Genomic DNA, 17,417 nt, shown 5'->3' with positions numbered 1-17,417 from the left:
ATCTTGATCCACATAAGGAAAGTATGACCATATATGGAAGAACAGCATTACAACATTGCTCGTGATTGTCTTGAATCATCATCATCTCAACAATCGGTGGTTTTTGTCTGAAATGCTATAAATTTACGTGGCGCTTTGTGTTGTTCTTTTTCATAAAGATAATTTTAAAGGTATTTTTTAATTTTAGTGAACAAGTTAGTTGATATAAAGTAAATGGTAACTTGTTGAAATTGTTGATGTACTGTAATAAGCATGTAGAATTGCTAAGTTTCACTTATTATTATTATGTAAGCTTGTATCCCGTGAAATTTTCTATCAACGTACACCTTACTAGAGCGCTTGTCCAATATTTTTTCATTTATAAATGGCTGTATGTTTCTTAAATCAGGACATTGAAGAAAATTTTTTGACGAGTTAATATTCATGTGTTTATTTATTGCTGTGAATTACTAAGGCTTCACATCTCAGTCGTTTCATTGCGATGTTTATTGGTTTTGAAATCCTCTGATTATTTGAGATTATTTGAAATTTTTGTTGCTTATATTTTCTGTTTTGTTGGACTGTTTGTTGTTTTTGCCCTTTCTCCCAGCACGTATGTCATTCATACTACATATGCTTGTACACAATACTGTCAAAATACGGTGGTTTATGAATTACGTATGTTTTTGTGCCTTCGTTTATATCATGTTAGCTTGATTTTGTAATACACTAGGGGAGGGTTGTGGGGAAAGGAATATTTACTTCTCCCCTTCTGTTGTGCAAAACTGTAGGAAAATGTGATTTCATGAGGAATTTAGACTACCAAAACTTGTTTTCAAAACTAAAGATTTTGCACAGCCTCACATTTTCATAAAAATTTAACACTGCATCATGCAATAATGCCCTTTTCCTTTTGGTTTTTCTGACTAATTTCAATTTTAATGTTTTTATTATACAACCATATGTGAGCTTCTTTTAGCAACATAATTGATTTATTTTGTAATACACTGGGGGGAGAGTTGTGGGGAAAGGAATATTTGCTTCTTATATTTATTTAGGCAACTTATCATTTTATTATTTATTTTGGCTTGCATTTTGAAAAGGTGTTTTTATGTATGCATGTATGTTCTAGGTAAGATTGTAACCAAGTGTGTTTGTAGAAATGGATGTGCATTAACTGTGATCAATTTTCCATGTTGAGTTGCATAGCTTTGTTGTGAGGTTCTGTTGTGGCCTGGTGTTTTTGAAATGTGAGATTTTTTGTTTTCATTATTTTGCAATGACGCAATTTATAATTTGTGACTAAGTTTGTCCTGTGCTGTTCTTTGCATGTGGTAATCTAAGATGTATCACTTTTGTTCTGACTGTAATGCATGGACTACACATACATATATGCAACATAGTCATTCTTACTTAATGTGTTCATTTACTGCTCTTATGGATGGCTTGATGTTATCATGTGCCATTATTAACTTGTCAATCATTCAAAAACTGATTTAATTTCTAATCTTTTCTTTTCTTAATCGTTCTTTGTCTTTGAGAATGTAGAAATATCTTTACTGTTAAATATTGAAAATGTTACAACAGATGATTTGGTAAAAAATTTCGTAATTGATTGACCCAAAATAGTTTAAATTCCTTATTCTTTGTGAATAACCACATGATGGTTGAGTTGCATATTTATCCCAATTATTGATCTCACAAAATGCAATATTGTTATAATGTATGTGATTTAAGAATGGTTGTATCAGGAAAATTGTCAAACTTATTTCTTTGAAATAGTTTCTGACTATCTAAGAACACTTTTTCTGTTTTTTTACCAGTGTTTGTTGAAAAGTTTCTCTATGAAGTCTTTTCAATACATATATTCTTTACAATTAAGGGTAAATTTTTTTATCATCCATCGACGACTCTGCTGTCTAACTTGAATCATTGAAAATACTTGGTTTTGATAACTATTTTGACTGTACATTGGGTGCAATTATAAGGAGATCAAAGGGGATAATGATGGATTATAAGGAGATGGAGTTTATTGTGATGAGATGACCAATACATGTTTTTAAGATGATATTATAATAAAACGTCTTCCAGTTTAAGTAGTTATGTTATTTATAAGAATTTCAAATATTACCTAGTTTCACGTTTTTAGATAGACTTGAGCCCTTAATACATGTATATATATCAGTGAGAATGGTGTTTTTTTTTATTTTTCCGATTTTATCTATCGTTTGTCAAGCTTCTTTCATTTTTTTTATTTGGAAAAAATAAGTCTGAAAATTGAATTAAACTTCTTTTCAAACCGTTAGATCGTGTCCAGTCGTATAGTTGTTGTAGTTTTATTGCATCACGTTAAGCCGTGATGTAGAAGTCCCACTATGTCGTAGGACTTAACTCATTTTTTTCTTTATGTGTTGTATCTTTTATATTTTCTTTTATATGTCTACTACTGCTCATTTTAGGTTTGAACTTTTCTCTATCATTTACAAAACGAGTGAAATTTCATCAATCTACAGGAGTACCATCTACAATATTTAAAAACGCTGGAAATCGCCATCAGGTAACCAAAGGATAAGTTGCTACTTTTAATATTTATTTGTGGCCAATTCCAGTTCGAAATGCTTGTCTCTGATCATGGAGGTAGCTACAATCGTCAAGGCTTAAAATAGTATTATGCTTAATTGTACTAAAGTTTTTACATTGTATGAAAAAAGTGCTATATTCAGTCAAGTACAATAAGAAGTAAAAATACAAAGAGTATTTCAACCTGTCGTGACAAAGATGCCTTTTTGCCGACAAAATCAATTTGCCAATGACGTGACTGATCTAACCAAATCTACGTAGAATCCTTTTTATTCAGTTTATAGGAAAAAAGTTAGAGCTTATTCATTATTTTCTAGATCATCTCCTCTCAACAGTGAGGCTTTTACATTTTCTAACGCTCGTATTTTTCACTTTACTTTTATATGGTAAATGTATGTTTTTATTTTAAAAATTTAAAACCAAAAACATAGACGATTACTAAACAAAGAAAACGCTTGTTGATGGTAAACATGGCCAAATGATTAAGTGGAGATATTTTGTTTCAAGGTGATATTGGTATGACGATTTTCGTGATTTTAGACGATTTTTCTTGTATATTACGCTTCATTTTGGGCAGAGTTCGTTGTTTATAAACTTTACAAAACACCTTTAACAGATCATTTATGATAAACTTGTTCTGCTAGTTAGGTTTATCAAAAATTTGATTTACCAAAATTGAATAAACTGCTTGGTGTTTTTGGAAAGAACGTTTTTAACACACAGTTATTTATGATCGTTGACTTTGTGACATAAATATTACTTGCTCACTTTAGTAAGAGCTGTATGTAATAAGTTAACATGTAAGAGAATCGTGTATATAGCATTGAAGCTTTTAAATGATAGATGTGTTATTAAATATTGTTTAAAGTAAATGAGCTCTTACAGAAATTTGTCTAATGGTATTGATTAAAGCCGGTTTGGTATTCTCATATTACACCATGTTCGCACTTTACTTAAAATGTTGTCATTTGAAATTCAAAACGTGCATTATGTTATCACATTTTTGTAATCATTAGATGGCTATCTTCATTAACCTTTTTACAATTCAGGTTTCTTATCAATTATTGAAAAATTTAACCATCGCGTTGCAGCTGTTTTCCTATCAATATCATAAAGCAAAGGAAAAGTAGCTGCATGTGTGTTAGACATAACGTACATTGACCTTGGTGATTCGCTACATTGGTCATATGTCGGATATGCTTGAGGCGAACGATTATCCTTTTGTTAGTAACATTGCATAATCTGGTATGATGAAGTTTTTTTTTTGTTTTTGTTTATTGTGCCCGAACTATGTCGGAGCTTTCGTGTTCTAAATTTTTGTCTCGGTGAGAAGAGATAAGCACCATATAGCGTATATGGACTGGTCAATCTTTTGGAATGATATTTCACAATCATCCGCCCGCTATTTGTGTCTCGTGACTACACTGCTAAATGTCTTTCCAATTGTTTACGATTTGCCCTTGGAAGCGATACTAATGAAGGTCAACTGTCCTCGGTTTAACCTGTGGAGGTGCAAAGCTGTCAGAATTTCTTATTGTGGATACCATTGTGTGTCATCGTGTAGTGCATTTATTTTTCTCTGGGCTTTATGATTATCATTTACGAATCACACATCGTTAGCATAGTCTTGAAATGTCGCCGTTAAGTCTAGCCTAATCTCAGAACATTTCTAGCCCCAGCTGAGACGAAAAATGACCAGTTTCGTCATCAATTTGAACAAGTTGGACATTCGAATGACCAACATTTTCGCTCAGCTCAGTTCACATGATTTCTTTGATTTTATAAAATAGTAATTGTATTAATCTTTTTAACAAAGTATTTTACATAAACTGACGTGACTATTACGACTAAAAATTAAAATGGTGGCTTTTTATTGGCCATGCCATTATTGAAAAATCCTTTTTAGCAACTCATACGATTGAGCATTTTTCAGAGCAGCATAAAGCAAGAAGTTTTCGAACCATTTGTTTAGTCGTCTCTTCACTTAAAAAAAAATTCGGTTGTGTTTCTCAAAAAATACTTGCTTCAGTTTATGATGACTCATCTTTACATGTTATGCTAACGTCGGTCATTAATTAAATTAATTATATATTTTTGTAGTACACCTTGTTTTTATAATGCCCGCGTGTCAGATTGGCTGCTGTCCCGTTGATTCTTGTGAATGCTCTATAGCCTTAAATGATTGCGAATGTCTTTTCACAAATGAACTTGATGGTTCCCTGGTCTTAGAGAACACACACTTGACAGCCGAGCATCATTATGAAAAACTACGTTTGACCACTTTGCACACGATATGTTCTTGTCGTACTAAAGATGAACTTACCGATTACCTCAAACCAGTTGTGCCTTATCTTGATGATGACAATACCGATGCAGCAGATATTGATTGTCAGACAGACGAAGATGGTAATATAAGTTATGACAATACCGATAATGTATCGTATGTCTCATATTGCTGCGATCAAATAACCAGTTTATAAACCTCATGAATCTCATAAGAAGGTTGTGTTTGTTCTTATATAGGCGATATTGCTGAAGAAGGTATCAACAAAGACGAACCTGTAAATGGAAAGAATAATTTCGGAAACGAAATGAGAGATGATTTATGTGCGGTTTCTCATTCGAAGAAGCTGTCTCGTACGAACAGTCTGCCATTGAAACAATCCTCAAATCCTAATTCTCCTTCTAAGGTTACGCCGACGCCAAACTTTGATCTTAAAACTTCTTTGTCGTTCGAGATTCCTCATGTTTCCTTTCTTAAAACAAAGCGCAGTCAAAGTATAGCTGAAGCAAGACTTGGTGATTTGTTGAATGAACGACGTCCCAGCTGTTTTCCATTATCAACACAGGAACTACGGTCGGACGCTGTACCTGACCCACACCAAGGTCATGAACATAATCGCATTCACGAGTACCATCATGAAATGTTTCATAACAGACATTCTATTGATCATCACTCTGACAACCATCAAAATGAAGTTGATCACTATGGTCACCATAACTATGAAGTAGATCACCATAAAAGAGATGATCATCATGACCACCATCACCATGAAGTTGATCATGACAACCATCATCAAGGAGACCGCCATGAAGGGGATCACCACAACCATCACCATGAAAGAGATGATCACCTTGACCACAATCACCATGATCACCATTATCATGAAAAAGATGATCACCATGATCACCATCCCCATGAAAAAGATGATCACCATGATCACCATCACCATGAAAAAGATGACCACCATGATCACCATCACCATGAAAAGGATGACCACCATGATCACCATCACCATGAAAAAGATGACCACCATTGTCACCATCACCATGAAAAGGATGACCACAATGATCACCATCACCATGAAAAAGATGACCACCATTGTCACCAGGAGGGAACATCTCAAGATGCAAGTTGTTGCCATAGTTCAAAATGCGACGAACAATTGTTTACTTCAGACGAAGAGTTTAAGTCTTTAGTGAAATCAGATTATTCTAAAGTTGACATCGATGATATGACGCTAAGAACAACGAAGCTTCGAGTGCAAAACTTATGTTGCCCTAAGGAAGCGACGATTGTTCGCGATGAATTACAACTTATTGAGGTAGTTACAGTATGTTGTCATATCAACCACCAACATACGACATTAACATTTATCATTTACTTCTTAGGGCATTGAAAAAGTTCGTATAAACGTTCTGGGTCGTGTTGTTCACGTGACTCATTATGTTGAAGTCGTGTCAGCGACGTCATTGATGACAGCATTAAATAAACGACATCTTGGTGTGTCCATTGTTGATACTGGGTCAGAGGCTGACGCTGAAAAAGGTGATATAATAATGATGATAAAGGCCAATCCTTGCCAACGTCATTTTGTTAGTAAATTTTCATAAAGGAAAGGTTATTTTATTTTTTTTATTTATATTACATGAAGGACTTCCAAGATCAATGAAAATTCGACTGGCAAACCTCACCGTTCAATTTATTCTTTTTACCACCGCTTTGGTTGGGCATTTCACCTCAGGCTCATGGTATGTTTGGGTAGCTATAGCCGAAATATGTTTTGGAGTTTTACCCATATTAAAGAAAGGGTATCGTGCATGTCGAAATAAAGATATCGATTTAAATATCCTTATAACCATCACGGTGATTGGTACGCTGGTCATTCAGGAATGGGTCGAAGGCGCAGCTGTGGTTTTTGTATTTACTCTTGCTGGTTTTTTACAACGGTTTTGTTTTTATCGTGTTCAAAAAACCATATCAAGTTTGATGTTATCAAAACCTTCAATGGTGGTCATGGCTTGTACCGGAGAATGTGTCCCAGTGGAACAAGTTCCTATTGGTAAGACCGCCGGTGATATAGTTCGTCAATGTAATCTAACTGAAGGATTGTCTTACATTAATATTTCAGGTTCAATAATCGCCGTTCGACAAGGTGAGCTCATTCCACTAGATGGTGTAGTTGTAAAAGGAGAAGCGTATGTAGATGAAAGTTCCATATCAGGCGAGGCAACTCCTGTGGAAAAAAGTCTTGCTTCGTCAGCCTACAGTGGTACTGTTATACAACATGGATATTTAGAGATAGAAACAACATCCAATTTTAGTTGTTCTACTATGTCCAAAATATCTGCAATGGTTGAAGACGCCCAGTTGAATGTATCGCCAACAGAAATTACAGTAAACAAATTTGCGAAGATATACACACCTTTGGTGATCGTGGTGGCCATTCTTGTTTTCCTTGTTCCATTTTTCTTGGGTCTTGCCGGTGTTGATGATTTTGTTGGTAAAGAAAGGGTTTGGGGTATACGTGCGTTGATTGTACTCGTGACTGCCTGCCCCTGTGCTCTTCTTCTCGCCACTCCCACCGTCGTTATATGTGGTATTACTGGTGCTGCACATCTTGGTGCACTTGTCAAGGGGGGGACGTACCTTGAAGCTTTAGGGCATCTAAATGTTCTTGCATTTGACAAGACTGGAACTCTGACGGAAGGGAAATTTCAAGTTGTTGATTTGGCAAGTTTGTCTTTTTATATATCGTAATCTTTTATTGACTATTTCAATACTATGTGGCTCAAATTTTTCAAATGTTATCATTTTTAACAGTTTTTTAATTTAAGATATTTTTTCAGGTGTCACTAGATGAACACGATGAAAGTGTTGTGTTACGATGGGCGGCGGCTATTGAGAGTAAGTCAAGCCATCCACTGGCTGCTGCTATTGTTAATGAATTCACTGGTGAGTGTGTCTCAGAATTCGTGAAAGACTCCGATGTTCTTCCGAATGTCGACGAATTCTATACAATGGAAGGTCAGGGGATATCAGGGAAAGTTGAGGGACACAACATAGAAGTGGGTAATCGCTCCTTACTTGAGAAACTTGGTCTGTCTCTCTCATCGACACTAGAAACAAAATATTTTTCATTTTGTGCTGATGCTAAGACCGTTGTTTTTGTGTGTGTTGATGGAGAACTTGCACTAATGATTTCATTGGCCGACATCATACGTCCGGAGTCACGTGATGCGATCAAATGGTTACAGGATCTCAATGTACATCTGTGTATGTTGACTGGTGATTCGAAACAGACCGCCAATGCTGTTCAGAGTCAGTTAAAACTGGATTCTTGTTTATCTGACTTGAAACCGGATGATAAACTGAATTGGGTTGTGAGTACAAGAGAACAAGACGTTCGGAAACGAAGATTTTTCAGTAGAAAAGTAAGATGAAGCTTCAATTTACGTTTTTTTTTAATGTAGTTCATTCATGTGAATTAATGAAACGACTTTTGTGTAGAAAAAAAGTCAAGTCGTTGGCATGGTTGGTGATGGTGTTAACGATGGTCCTGCTCTAGCTGCGTCGCATGTTGGAATAGCCATGGCAGCTGGAGGCTCCGCACTTGCTGTCGAAGCTGCTGGGGTTGCGTTGATGAACAACAGTATTCTTAAAGTTCCTGAGATGATCTGCTTAAGTCGATTTTGTCGTCGTGTTATTCAGGAAAACATTATTCTCTCTGTGCTTTTGAAAGCTGTTTTTGTTGTTGTCGCGTTCACAGGATATGTTCGCGTTTGGATGGCAGTATTAGCTGACCTTGTTGGCCTTGTCGTTGTCATTATCAATGGTCTTAGACCTCTAAAATGGAAACCACTACGAAAGAGTGATCGGAAAGAGCCCCCACGTGCCTCGTTTAAACGTAAAAGACCATTACTCTTGTTCGAGAGTACTGTGTAAGAATTGAACAAGTAAGGATTTCTGAAACGGCTTAAAAAATATCAATGTTGTATTGAAAATTTGGAAACAAGAGTCATTTATTGGGGAAAAAAACGTCTATCACAATTCACCACCCAAGATTTTGTATTGATGTTTGACTGTGCTTATCTTTTGGAGAAATTCTGGTTGGGTAAGGAATGAAATTTGTCCATGAAATTTGTACACTCGAGTTAAAGGAACACCTATCTGTTATTGTGTTAAGTATTTAATTATAACAAAAATTATTTGAATTTTCGTGTTTTGTGTGATTTTTGGAAAAGGAAATATAACTGGTATGAATACACCACTTCGTTATCATCTCAACCACCTGACATCTTCCCATGATTAAAGTTGAGCAGAAATTACGTATAAATTATTGTTTATCTAGCAGGAATTTTAGTGAAATTGAAATTCCAAGACATTGATTTTCATATTTTCGTATTTTTTATTAAACGATTCCAAGCAATTTATTGACGACGTCGCTCGCTGTAGTTTTTGCATTTTGAAGTTTGTCAATAGATTTCATCCAATGAAAATCGTCATTGAAAGAGCAGCTGGAAATAAACGAGATCTGTTTGAGATATTGTCAAAAACACTTGTTATTAATACAAGCAAGTACACAAAGAGTTTTTTTGCCGTCTTAAATGATTTCTTGTTGAAATCGTTCGCTTGGCTGCACCATTGCATTTACAGAAATTGCTGCAAAAGGGTTTTTTGAATACTAGCCTGAAAATAGAAGTGCGTCTTTAGTATTCATGAAATATTCTTTGAATTCATGAATATTGTTCGTTTGGACATGTGTTTGTAATGGGATCTTTGTTGAACAAGTTGCGAATATACGTTGAAAAGATGAACCAAAGTCCTCGAAATGAAACCAGATACTCCAAAAATAATGGCGTTCGCCAAGGTATGAAAATATGCGGTTTGCTGTATTCTAGAGCTCAAATTTCACAACAATGTATTATTTATTTCGTCATTTCATTGTAAATATTGCTAAATCTCTATCTAGAGGTAGGTTGATGTTAGGAGAAACCTAGGATGAAACAGAGGTTAAAATTTAAACATTACTGACGGTATATAGTTATAACCAATGAGGTTATAAACGTGATCGTTTCAGACATGTTTTTGTAGATGGCAGACGTGGAAAAGAGAAAGATAGCTTGACCATTGTGAAGAACGGCTCTGGCGAACAACTACAGAAAGATGACGTTAAAACCGCCAACACATCCAGGTACATGAAAAGACGACCTCGACTAACTGTTGACGAAATGAACGAAGCAAAAGAGAAAATAGGAAAACTCGAAGGAGAACTAAAGATCCATAAAACTGTAATGGTTGAACATAAAACCAAAATGATGATGCTAGAGGAACTCATAAAAAGACAATGTTTAGTGATCAAACAAAATGACGATCTTTATAGCTATGAAGAACTTGCTACAGGCAAACTGAGTATGTTGTTTTAGTATTGCGTTATAACATCATATTTTCTCTGAGTTATTTGATAAATGAAAAGTACTCAAAAAGAAAAGAAGGGCTTTTCATCACAAAGACAATCACAATAGCTTTGATAACATGTTAGACTGTCACGTGGTTAAGGATATTTGATGACGTAACTGTTGAAACATTTAATATTTACATATTTCTGCACAAAACCTGTTTTAAAATTTGCCATTATTCCCAGCTGAATTGAGCTGTAATTCAGTGTATCTTTTATTAATATACAAACGCTTCAAAGAAGTTACATCATTTATACGCTTTCACGTGCGAACGGTCAAAGAACATTCTTTCAACAGCAGCGTGCTATTCTATTTACAGATACACAGACTTTGTGGGAGAGGATTGAAACGCAACTCGGCACAATGATCGATAAGAAGACGAACGATGATCCTTGCAATGAAGTATCCCTTGTGAAGATAAAACATCAATTCAACCAGCAACATCTACAGTTGCAAGAGCATGGACAGTGTATAAAAAGACACGAAGAACAATTTGAAGATCAGCTCGCAAGAATTGAAATGATGCGAGAGATGTTGGACGAAAATTCAAGTACGCTTGACAATATTTGATTTATTGATTTATCATGCAATATTTATAAACATTGCCTTCCTTGGAATCATTCACTAAATTTTTCATTATACGACTGCACTAACAATATCAACTCCTCGATTATTTCCAAAACGTTATTAGGGCGAGACAAAAAATCCATCTTATATTTCATTATTCTCTTGTTTCTTATGGTTTATAAAGTGTTCAGCAAGAGGTGTCTGTCGCTGTCCGAGATTGTTAATCAGCTTTCCTTGTCGTAATGGGAGTTTCCAAATAAATTAGTTCACCACAAAATTTATTTAACAACGCAATTATGAAAATATTCTTGCCGTTTGTTTATTTTTTCTTCAGATAAAATAGGAACAGAATGTAATGTCCGTCATATCCTTGAGGATCACGAGAAAAGATTGCTCGCCCTCGAGGATCGAATGGCTGTATATGAAAAACAAGTCGAGAGACGTTTAACAGAACAGCATCGATTATTGATCTTCACTTGGCTTGGTCTCATCACAACTTTTGTGTTATGTTTTGCTATTGTTTGCTCTTGTTGTTGGTTTCGATAGATAGAAATAAGTTGCTTAAAAACTCTGCATACAACAAATTGCTTTGATAGCTGTTCCTTACTACTGTTCTCTACTGACCTGACAAACTCCACGAAAGCAATGCAGTGACAGCAAAGAAAACGCTGGACCATAGAAAATAAGTACAAATTACTGACATATCTAAGAACAAGCAAGTTTTAACATTGCTCAAGAGTGTATTGAGTGTCAAAAGCACTTGTATTTACATGTAAATGGTTGTAATAATTTCCATAATCCCAGGTTTCTCAAATGCAGGCTTGAAATATTAATAGATGATAGAATAAAAAATGCCTGTACATAATAGCTTGTAGTTAACAGAATTGGTTGTAATTCATACCAAAAAAACTGTACAAAATATAAACTGACGCGCGTATAATGTATAAATGAATGACCATGCATGGCGTCATTCGATGACGATTTGTTGACGTCAGCGTTGCTAAGAAACGCGTCATAAACATGGCGACCAACTGAGTGTAAAAATTATTTTTTCATTGTGCTCTATCAGGTATCTTCCAAGCTCCTTGTATCATAATGAGTTTTAACACTTCCAGTGAAAATAACTGGAAGAGGACTAAGCGGAAAATTATTCAACGTCGGTCAATTTTCGATCGACAACGAGAAGAACAGACAATAAGAAATGCAACAAACCGTGGATATCTACGACGAATGACTGTGGAGTATTTGAACGATAACATTGGAATAGACGAAGATGATTTACCAAATATTCAGTTTATAAACATGACATCCAAGCAACTCAATTCCCTAAGTGCATTAGAAATGTGTAGCAGTTTAAGGATATGTATTCTACCTGGAAATTATATAACTGAGTTTGATTCATTGATAATATGCGTCAATCTGTGGGCTCTGGATTTACACTCCAATCAGGTGAGACGAACCCCACATAGAATAAATTTTTAATGATTTGCGTCACTTTACATGAAAATAAAGCCGTCGTACGAAGCAGGAAAAATCATAGAATGATTATGTCGTGTCAATTGGTTGACTGATGTCTTGTGTCTTTTGTAATTTTAGATAAAACGGATACCAGGTCACAAATTCTGGACTACCTTGCGTAAGTTGGAAATTGCACTTCTTCACGATAATGGTATTTCAAAATTAGATGCTATTCGTTCTCTCAGTTGTTCTCCATCGCTCACCATTCTAACACTATATGACACACCTCTCAGTCTCAAAAAAAACTATCGTCACCACGTCGTTAATGGCATATGGTCTCTGAAAGCTTTAGACTTTTATGTCGTCTCAGATGATGAGATAATTGAGGATGCTCAGATGCCGGAAAAGTATTCTGCTCTCAGTAGAAATTTCAAAGTGAATCTTGCGCACAATCTCACGCAGGTAATGCATTCATTTATATGTGATTTGTAGCATTACACTAGTTATATCTCTTTCTTTAAGGAATCCTGTCTTGAAGAAGCCGCGAAACAAATGAAAGCATTGTTAGACAGAGTAAACAAAACACAAGCGAGATATTGTCCTGTTCTAATTGTTCAAAAGACATTTAGAATGTTTTCAACTCGAAAAAGATACAAATATTTAATGGCCATGAGAGTTTGGTAGGTTTTCAATGGAACTGTGTTTCGTTGCAATAGATTAGACTTTAAAATGATCTTTCTCGTAATTAGGGCTGCGACATCTATTCAACGGTTTTATCGTCATTATAAAGGAATTGAAAAGTCTAGAATTGTTCCATCCCTACCTGCTACACCATTAGATTTTTTTGGCAAAAAAATCGAGATATCTAAAACAGTTCACTCTGCCATGACTTCACCATTATATCTTTCTGATGAAGGAACTGAAAAATCTTCATTTGTTTCGCCTCCTCCAACCACACCATTAGAACAAACAACCGTTCTCAAACAAGGGACTGGGGGAGAGGATGCTATACACGGTTCAAGACAAGAAATTGTACATGTTCCATTCGTTAATTATACATCAGAGCAAGAAACGGTGAGTTCACCTACGTCTACTTTGTCTTATGAACCGTATAAAAGACGACCAACAGTGGAAAGCAAACAAAGAAAAACTTCAACGCAAGCAACAAAACGTGATAAAGCTTTCACAAATGATTCGAAACAAAGCAAAAAATCGTTCTCACATGATGTTAAATCAGGTGGTGTACATACCGTCAAAGTTAACTTTGATGAAAAAAATTCAAGTTCAGTGGATGAGGCAGGTTTTAAAAGCCTTGAGGCTTTATCAGAAGTAGTTGAAGGACAGAAGAAATTACAACGACCATTGATGATTGACGTAAAGAAGTTTGAGTCCTCTGCAATCAGTACCATTAAAAGTGCTCTAGACAACATGACAGATTACAGTAGCATTGGACTTGGTACGTGTGTCTAGTTCGTAACCCCCTTCATTTCATGTGGCGATCTCCCTTCATTTCATGTGGCGACCCCCTTCATTTCATGTGGCGACCCCCCTTCATTTCATGTGACCCCTCCCCACTTCATTTCATGTGGCGATCCTCCTTCATTTCATGTGGCGACTCCCTTCATTTCATGTGTTCCATTCATTCCTTCTTCATTTCATTACTTCCATTTCATTTCCTTCATTTCCTTCCATTCCATTCCTTCCTTTCCATTCCATTCCTTCCATTTCCTTCATTTCCTTCCTTCATTTCATGTCCCTATTTCATTTCATTCCATTTCATTCCCCACTTCATTTCATGTGATCCTCCTTCCATTTCCCTTCATTTCATTTTGATCTCCTTCATTTCATGTGACCCCCTTCTTTCATGTGACCCTCCCCACTTCATTTCATGTGGCGATCCTCCTTCATTTCATGTGACTCCTTCATTTCATGTGGCGAACCCCTTCATTTCATTTGGCGATCACCCTTCATTTCATGTGGTGACCCCCCTTCATTTCATTTGGCGATCCCCCTCCCCCCTTCATTTCATGAGGTGACCCCCTCTTCATTATTTTGTGTGGTGATGATGACATTAAGTTTTAAATTTATATCTCTCCTCTCCTTGTCCCAAAGCTTCTTTTCAGTGGCTAATATTAACTTTTTTTTCAGACAAGAAATCAACTTCAGTAAAAGTTGTGAAAAATAGAACAGGCGACAAGAAGATTGTTGAAGAACAAATGAGCGTTGAACAAACAAAAAAAGACGATGATGAACAAGAAAATCCGGCTTGTGAGCGTCGTTTGAAGCCGAAAAAAATCGGAAAATATCATACTGTTCGAGCGTTCTTGGGAAATGTTATTGAACAGAACGTAAAACAAGATATGGTCATCGATAACGACGAAGATGAAACAAATGCCTTCCTAGTATGTGGGAAAGAACCACCAATACAGAAGAATGAACCAATAGCAGATATGTTGATGTTAAAGAAAGAAATTGGTGAAGATATAAGACGTTCACTTAAAAAACTGCAAACTGAGAAACGACGGCGGCGAAGACAAAAGAAAGACACGAGCGTTACATTGAAATTATCTCAAGATCAAAGATTATTTCTGCGCACTCACGGCACAATGGGACTAGTGTGCCTCAGGGCTGTGCATCAAGCATATGAGGACCGTAATGAAGCTCAACGTCAAGCTGCTTTATCTGAAAAAGTGAGCAAGATGAAGGAAAGTCGAGAGCTAGCTATTGAGAAAGTTACGGTAAGCAGGACTGTAGGAAGATCGATGATTGTTAGGGAAAGGTATATCGTATTTATACCTTTCGTGCATGGTATAACCCGTAGAAATAAAATATTGGATTTAAAATCATTGATTTTACTAAAGAGACCTGATGATAAAGTATCTGTACTTATAAAATAAAGTAAAATCGACAAGTTTTTGCTGTTGCTACTCGGAGTTTCACGCCGCAGGACAATCTGTCAGTTGCCTGAAGATCGCCTTACGGCGTGAAACTCTGAGTAGCGACAGCAAACGCTTGTTCATTTTATTTTATTTTATCTTACGCTCTTCTAATATATAGGATATTGAGCGCTCTTTTATCCAGGAATATTCTCCATTAATATATATATGTATATATGTATAAATATTCATTTTTTTCAACACAGCGAGTAACTTATTTGAAACACTGTAACTGAATCATTAGGGGTGAAAATTTCTTCCATTCTTATAGAATCTGAAACACGAACATCGCGAGAATATCATAAAAGACCGCATTCACGATGGTGTAAAGATCGCGGACTCTCTACGAGCAAGTATGGTAAAACTGGATAAAGAGCGTCGTAAAGTATCGGAACGACAGAGATTAGCGTTGGTGAAAAATCGCATTCGACAATCTCAGTTGACATTTGAGCGCGAGTTTGCCTGTCAACAAAATTCAATATCTCTGGCCCTTAAGAACCACGATCGTGCCGAGGCTAGAAAAGAGAAAACGAGGAGCCTGGAGGAGACTGTCAGATTGGAACGGGAAAATTACTTAGAAAAACAAGAGTTGGTTAAGAAGTATATGGAAAGCAGACGGTTAATAAATCAAGGAGAGGTGTGAAGTTTCTAAAACTTTACAAATTCAAATTGCGTGCTTTTTGTAACTTTATTTTTGATTTCAGATGTCCAAAACCAAAGCAGATATCAACAAAAGAATACTGGCTGACGCAATTAAAAATTATTTAGAGAACAAAAGCAGTGTAGAAACAACGAGGATGAAACAAACAAAGTTGAAAGAGTTTTTGCGGCCTTTGCCACAAATAAATGTTCCACATAAAGATATGCCATTGGCTGTTTTAAATCCAGCATCAATTGAACAATGGGAGAATTATTTACAGGAAAATAGTCCAGTCTTTGATGATAGCTTTTCTACTAACAGATCAGATGAGTATACCATTAGTTAATGGATAAAAAGAAGTAATTACACTAGACAGTAACACGTCAAAGATATGAAAATATTGTCGTTGATTTTAAGCATAGTACATCCTAAATCACAAAGCAACACACAAAATGAAACATTACACATCTTCCACTTAAGCATCAGCATTTACACTGTGCAACATGTCCTTGGCATTTAAAATAGCCTGCTTGAATAATGTACAGTATAATTTCATGGCTAAAGGACTGTCATCATTTCCTGGTATAGGATAAGTGATTAAGCGTGGATCGCAGTCACTATCAACAATACCTACTGAAGGAATATTACACTGAGCTGCCTCTTTAATAGGTGGGGAGCCACGACCAAATAAGGTCATATTCATAAAGATTATTAAATCTGGCAAACGAGTTGTATTTAGTAAAACGTTTGAATTAGTTAATGTACCAATGTTCCATTGTCTTGTCACAAAAAATTCTCCTGAATCCCGAGCTGTCTCCTGGACAAGATCTTCAAATTGTGGATGTGTACTAACAAACAAGATGACTCCATGGCGATAAGCAACATGAGAGATGACATTCAATGCAAGCTAGTTAAGAGTTAGAAGATAAATGGTAATATTCAAGGATTGATATCAATGCAATATGACTATTTAGTCACCTTAAGATGCTTGGATGTAACATCCAAATTTATAATGTGAAATCGCTCCCTTGATCCATAAATGTATGGTTTCATATATGGATTCCAGCAACCTTCATGATGCCCAAGATGAACTTTGGCATTAAGGAGATCTTCAACATTAAATAACTTTGATACTAAGAAAAAATCTTCATGTGCCAGGGCGTCTTTCTGCAAATCTGTAAGGTAAATTTTCAAGTTATGTGATATACAATAATAAAAAAACCAGTAATAACTCACCCTTGTTTCGTTCTTGCTTCTGTAGATTATTTCCAATGCCCCCAACCAAGCATCGAAATTTCTGAACATGCGCAGCAAAATTTAAGGGAATCCTTAGCCTGCCAGCCAACATTTAATTGGCATTCATTAATCGCTGAACGAAGATAAAGAATAAATGAATCAATGAACTGACTACTTAATCATGCTATTCACTGTTGAAGAAAGTATGTTTAACTTTATTGTCTTTGATTTACAACCAGTAAAGAGGAAAATTAAACGAGTAACGATATTGTTTGTGTAAA

General features: G+C 35.7%; 4 protein-coding genes across 7 annotated transcripts; 3 read left to right on the top strand and 1 right to left on the bottom strand.

The window, feature by feature from the left end:
- Positions 1-48: 48 nt before the first annotated feature.
- On the top strand, positions 49-9,054 carry LOC124438975 (cadmium/zinc-transporting ATPase HMA2-like). 3 transcript variants are annotated; one of them, XM_046989169.1, is made up of 10 exons: positions 49-170; positions 2,439-2,536; positions 3,651-3,804; positions 4,660-4,965; positions 5,083-6,164; positions 6,232-6,388; positions 6,495-6,902; positions 6,972-7,573; positions 7,690-8,274; positions 8,351-9,054. In XM_046989169.1, the coding sequence occupies exons 4-10, from the start codon at positions 4,677-4,679 to the stop codon at positions 8,783-8,785; spliced, it is 3,558 nt and encodes a 1,185-aa protein (XP_046845125.1). In that variant the 5' UTR covers positions 49-170; positions 2,439-2,536; positions 3,651-3,804; positions 4,660-4,676; the 3' UTR covers positions 8,786-9,054. The 3 variants fall into 3 exon arrangements, with proteins under 3 accessions (XP_046845125.1, XP_046845123.1, XP_046845124.1); XM_046989167.1 differs by having other exon boundaries at positions 3,609-3,804; XM_046989168.1 differs by lacking the exon at positions 3,651-3,804.
- A 99-nt stretch (positions 9,055-9,153) lies between these two features.
- On the top strand, positions 9,154-11,803 carry LOC124438981. Of its 2 annotated transcripts, none has more exons than XM_046989174.1 (4): positions 9,154-9,710; positions 9,935-10,252; positions 10,619-10,849; positions 11,201-11,803. In XM_046989174.1, exons 1-4 carry the CDS (start codon positions 9,611-9,613, stop codon positions 11,410-11,412), a joined length of 861 nt encoding a protein of 286 aa, XP_046845130.1. In that variant the 5' UTR covers positions 9,154-9,610; the 3' UTR covers positions 11,413-11,803. The 2 variants fall into 2 exon arrangements, with proteins under 2 accessions (XP_046845130.1, XP_046845131.1); XM_046989175.1 differs by lacking the exon at positions 11,201-11,803 and adding an exon at positions 11,051-11,186.
- A 93-nt stretch (positions 11,804-11,896) lies between these two features.
- On the top strand, positions 11,897-15,618 carry LOC124438978. Its single transcript, XM_046989172.1, has 6 exons — positions 11,897-12,315; positions 12,463-12,786; positions 12,847-13,004; positions 13,074-13,780; positions 14,473-15,103; positions 15,532-15,618. Exons 1-6 carry the CDS (start codon positions 11,962-11,964, stop codon positions 15,536-15,538), a joined length of 2,181 nt encoding a protein of 726 aa, XP_046845128.1. The 5' UTR covers positions 11,897-11,961; the 3' UTR covers positions 15,539-15,618.
- Positions 15,619-16,290: 672 nt separating this feature from the next.
- Positions 16,291-17,411, bottom strand: LOC124438982 (28S ribosomal protein S2, mitochondrial-like). The gene is made up of 3 exons (XM_046989177.1): positions 17,137-17,411; positions 16,879-17,075; positions 16,291-16,807 (listed from the first exon to the last, which is right to left on the bottom strand). Exons 1-3 carry the CDS (start codon positions 17,246-17,248, stop codon positions 16,376-16,378), a joined length of 741 nt encoding a protein of 246 aa, XP_046845133.1. The 5' UTR covers positions 17,249-17,411; the 3' UTR covers positions 16,291-16,375.
- Positions 17,412-17,417: the final 6 nt, after the last annotated feature.

This window comes from Xenia sp. Carnegie-2017, unplaced genomic scaffold, assembly GCF_021976095.1.
Source record: "Xenia sp. Carnegie-2017 unplaced genomic scaffold, XeniaSp_v1 HiC_scaffold_19, whole genome shotgun sequence".
NCBI lineage: Eukaryota > Metazoa > Cnidaria > Anthozoa > Malacalcyonacea > Xeniidae > Xenia > Xenia sp. Carnegie-2017.
This window is presented reverse-complemented; position numbering and strand designations above follow the sequence as displayed.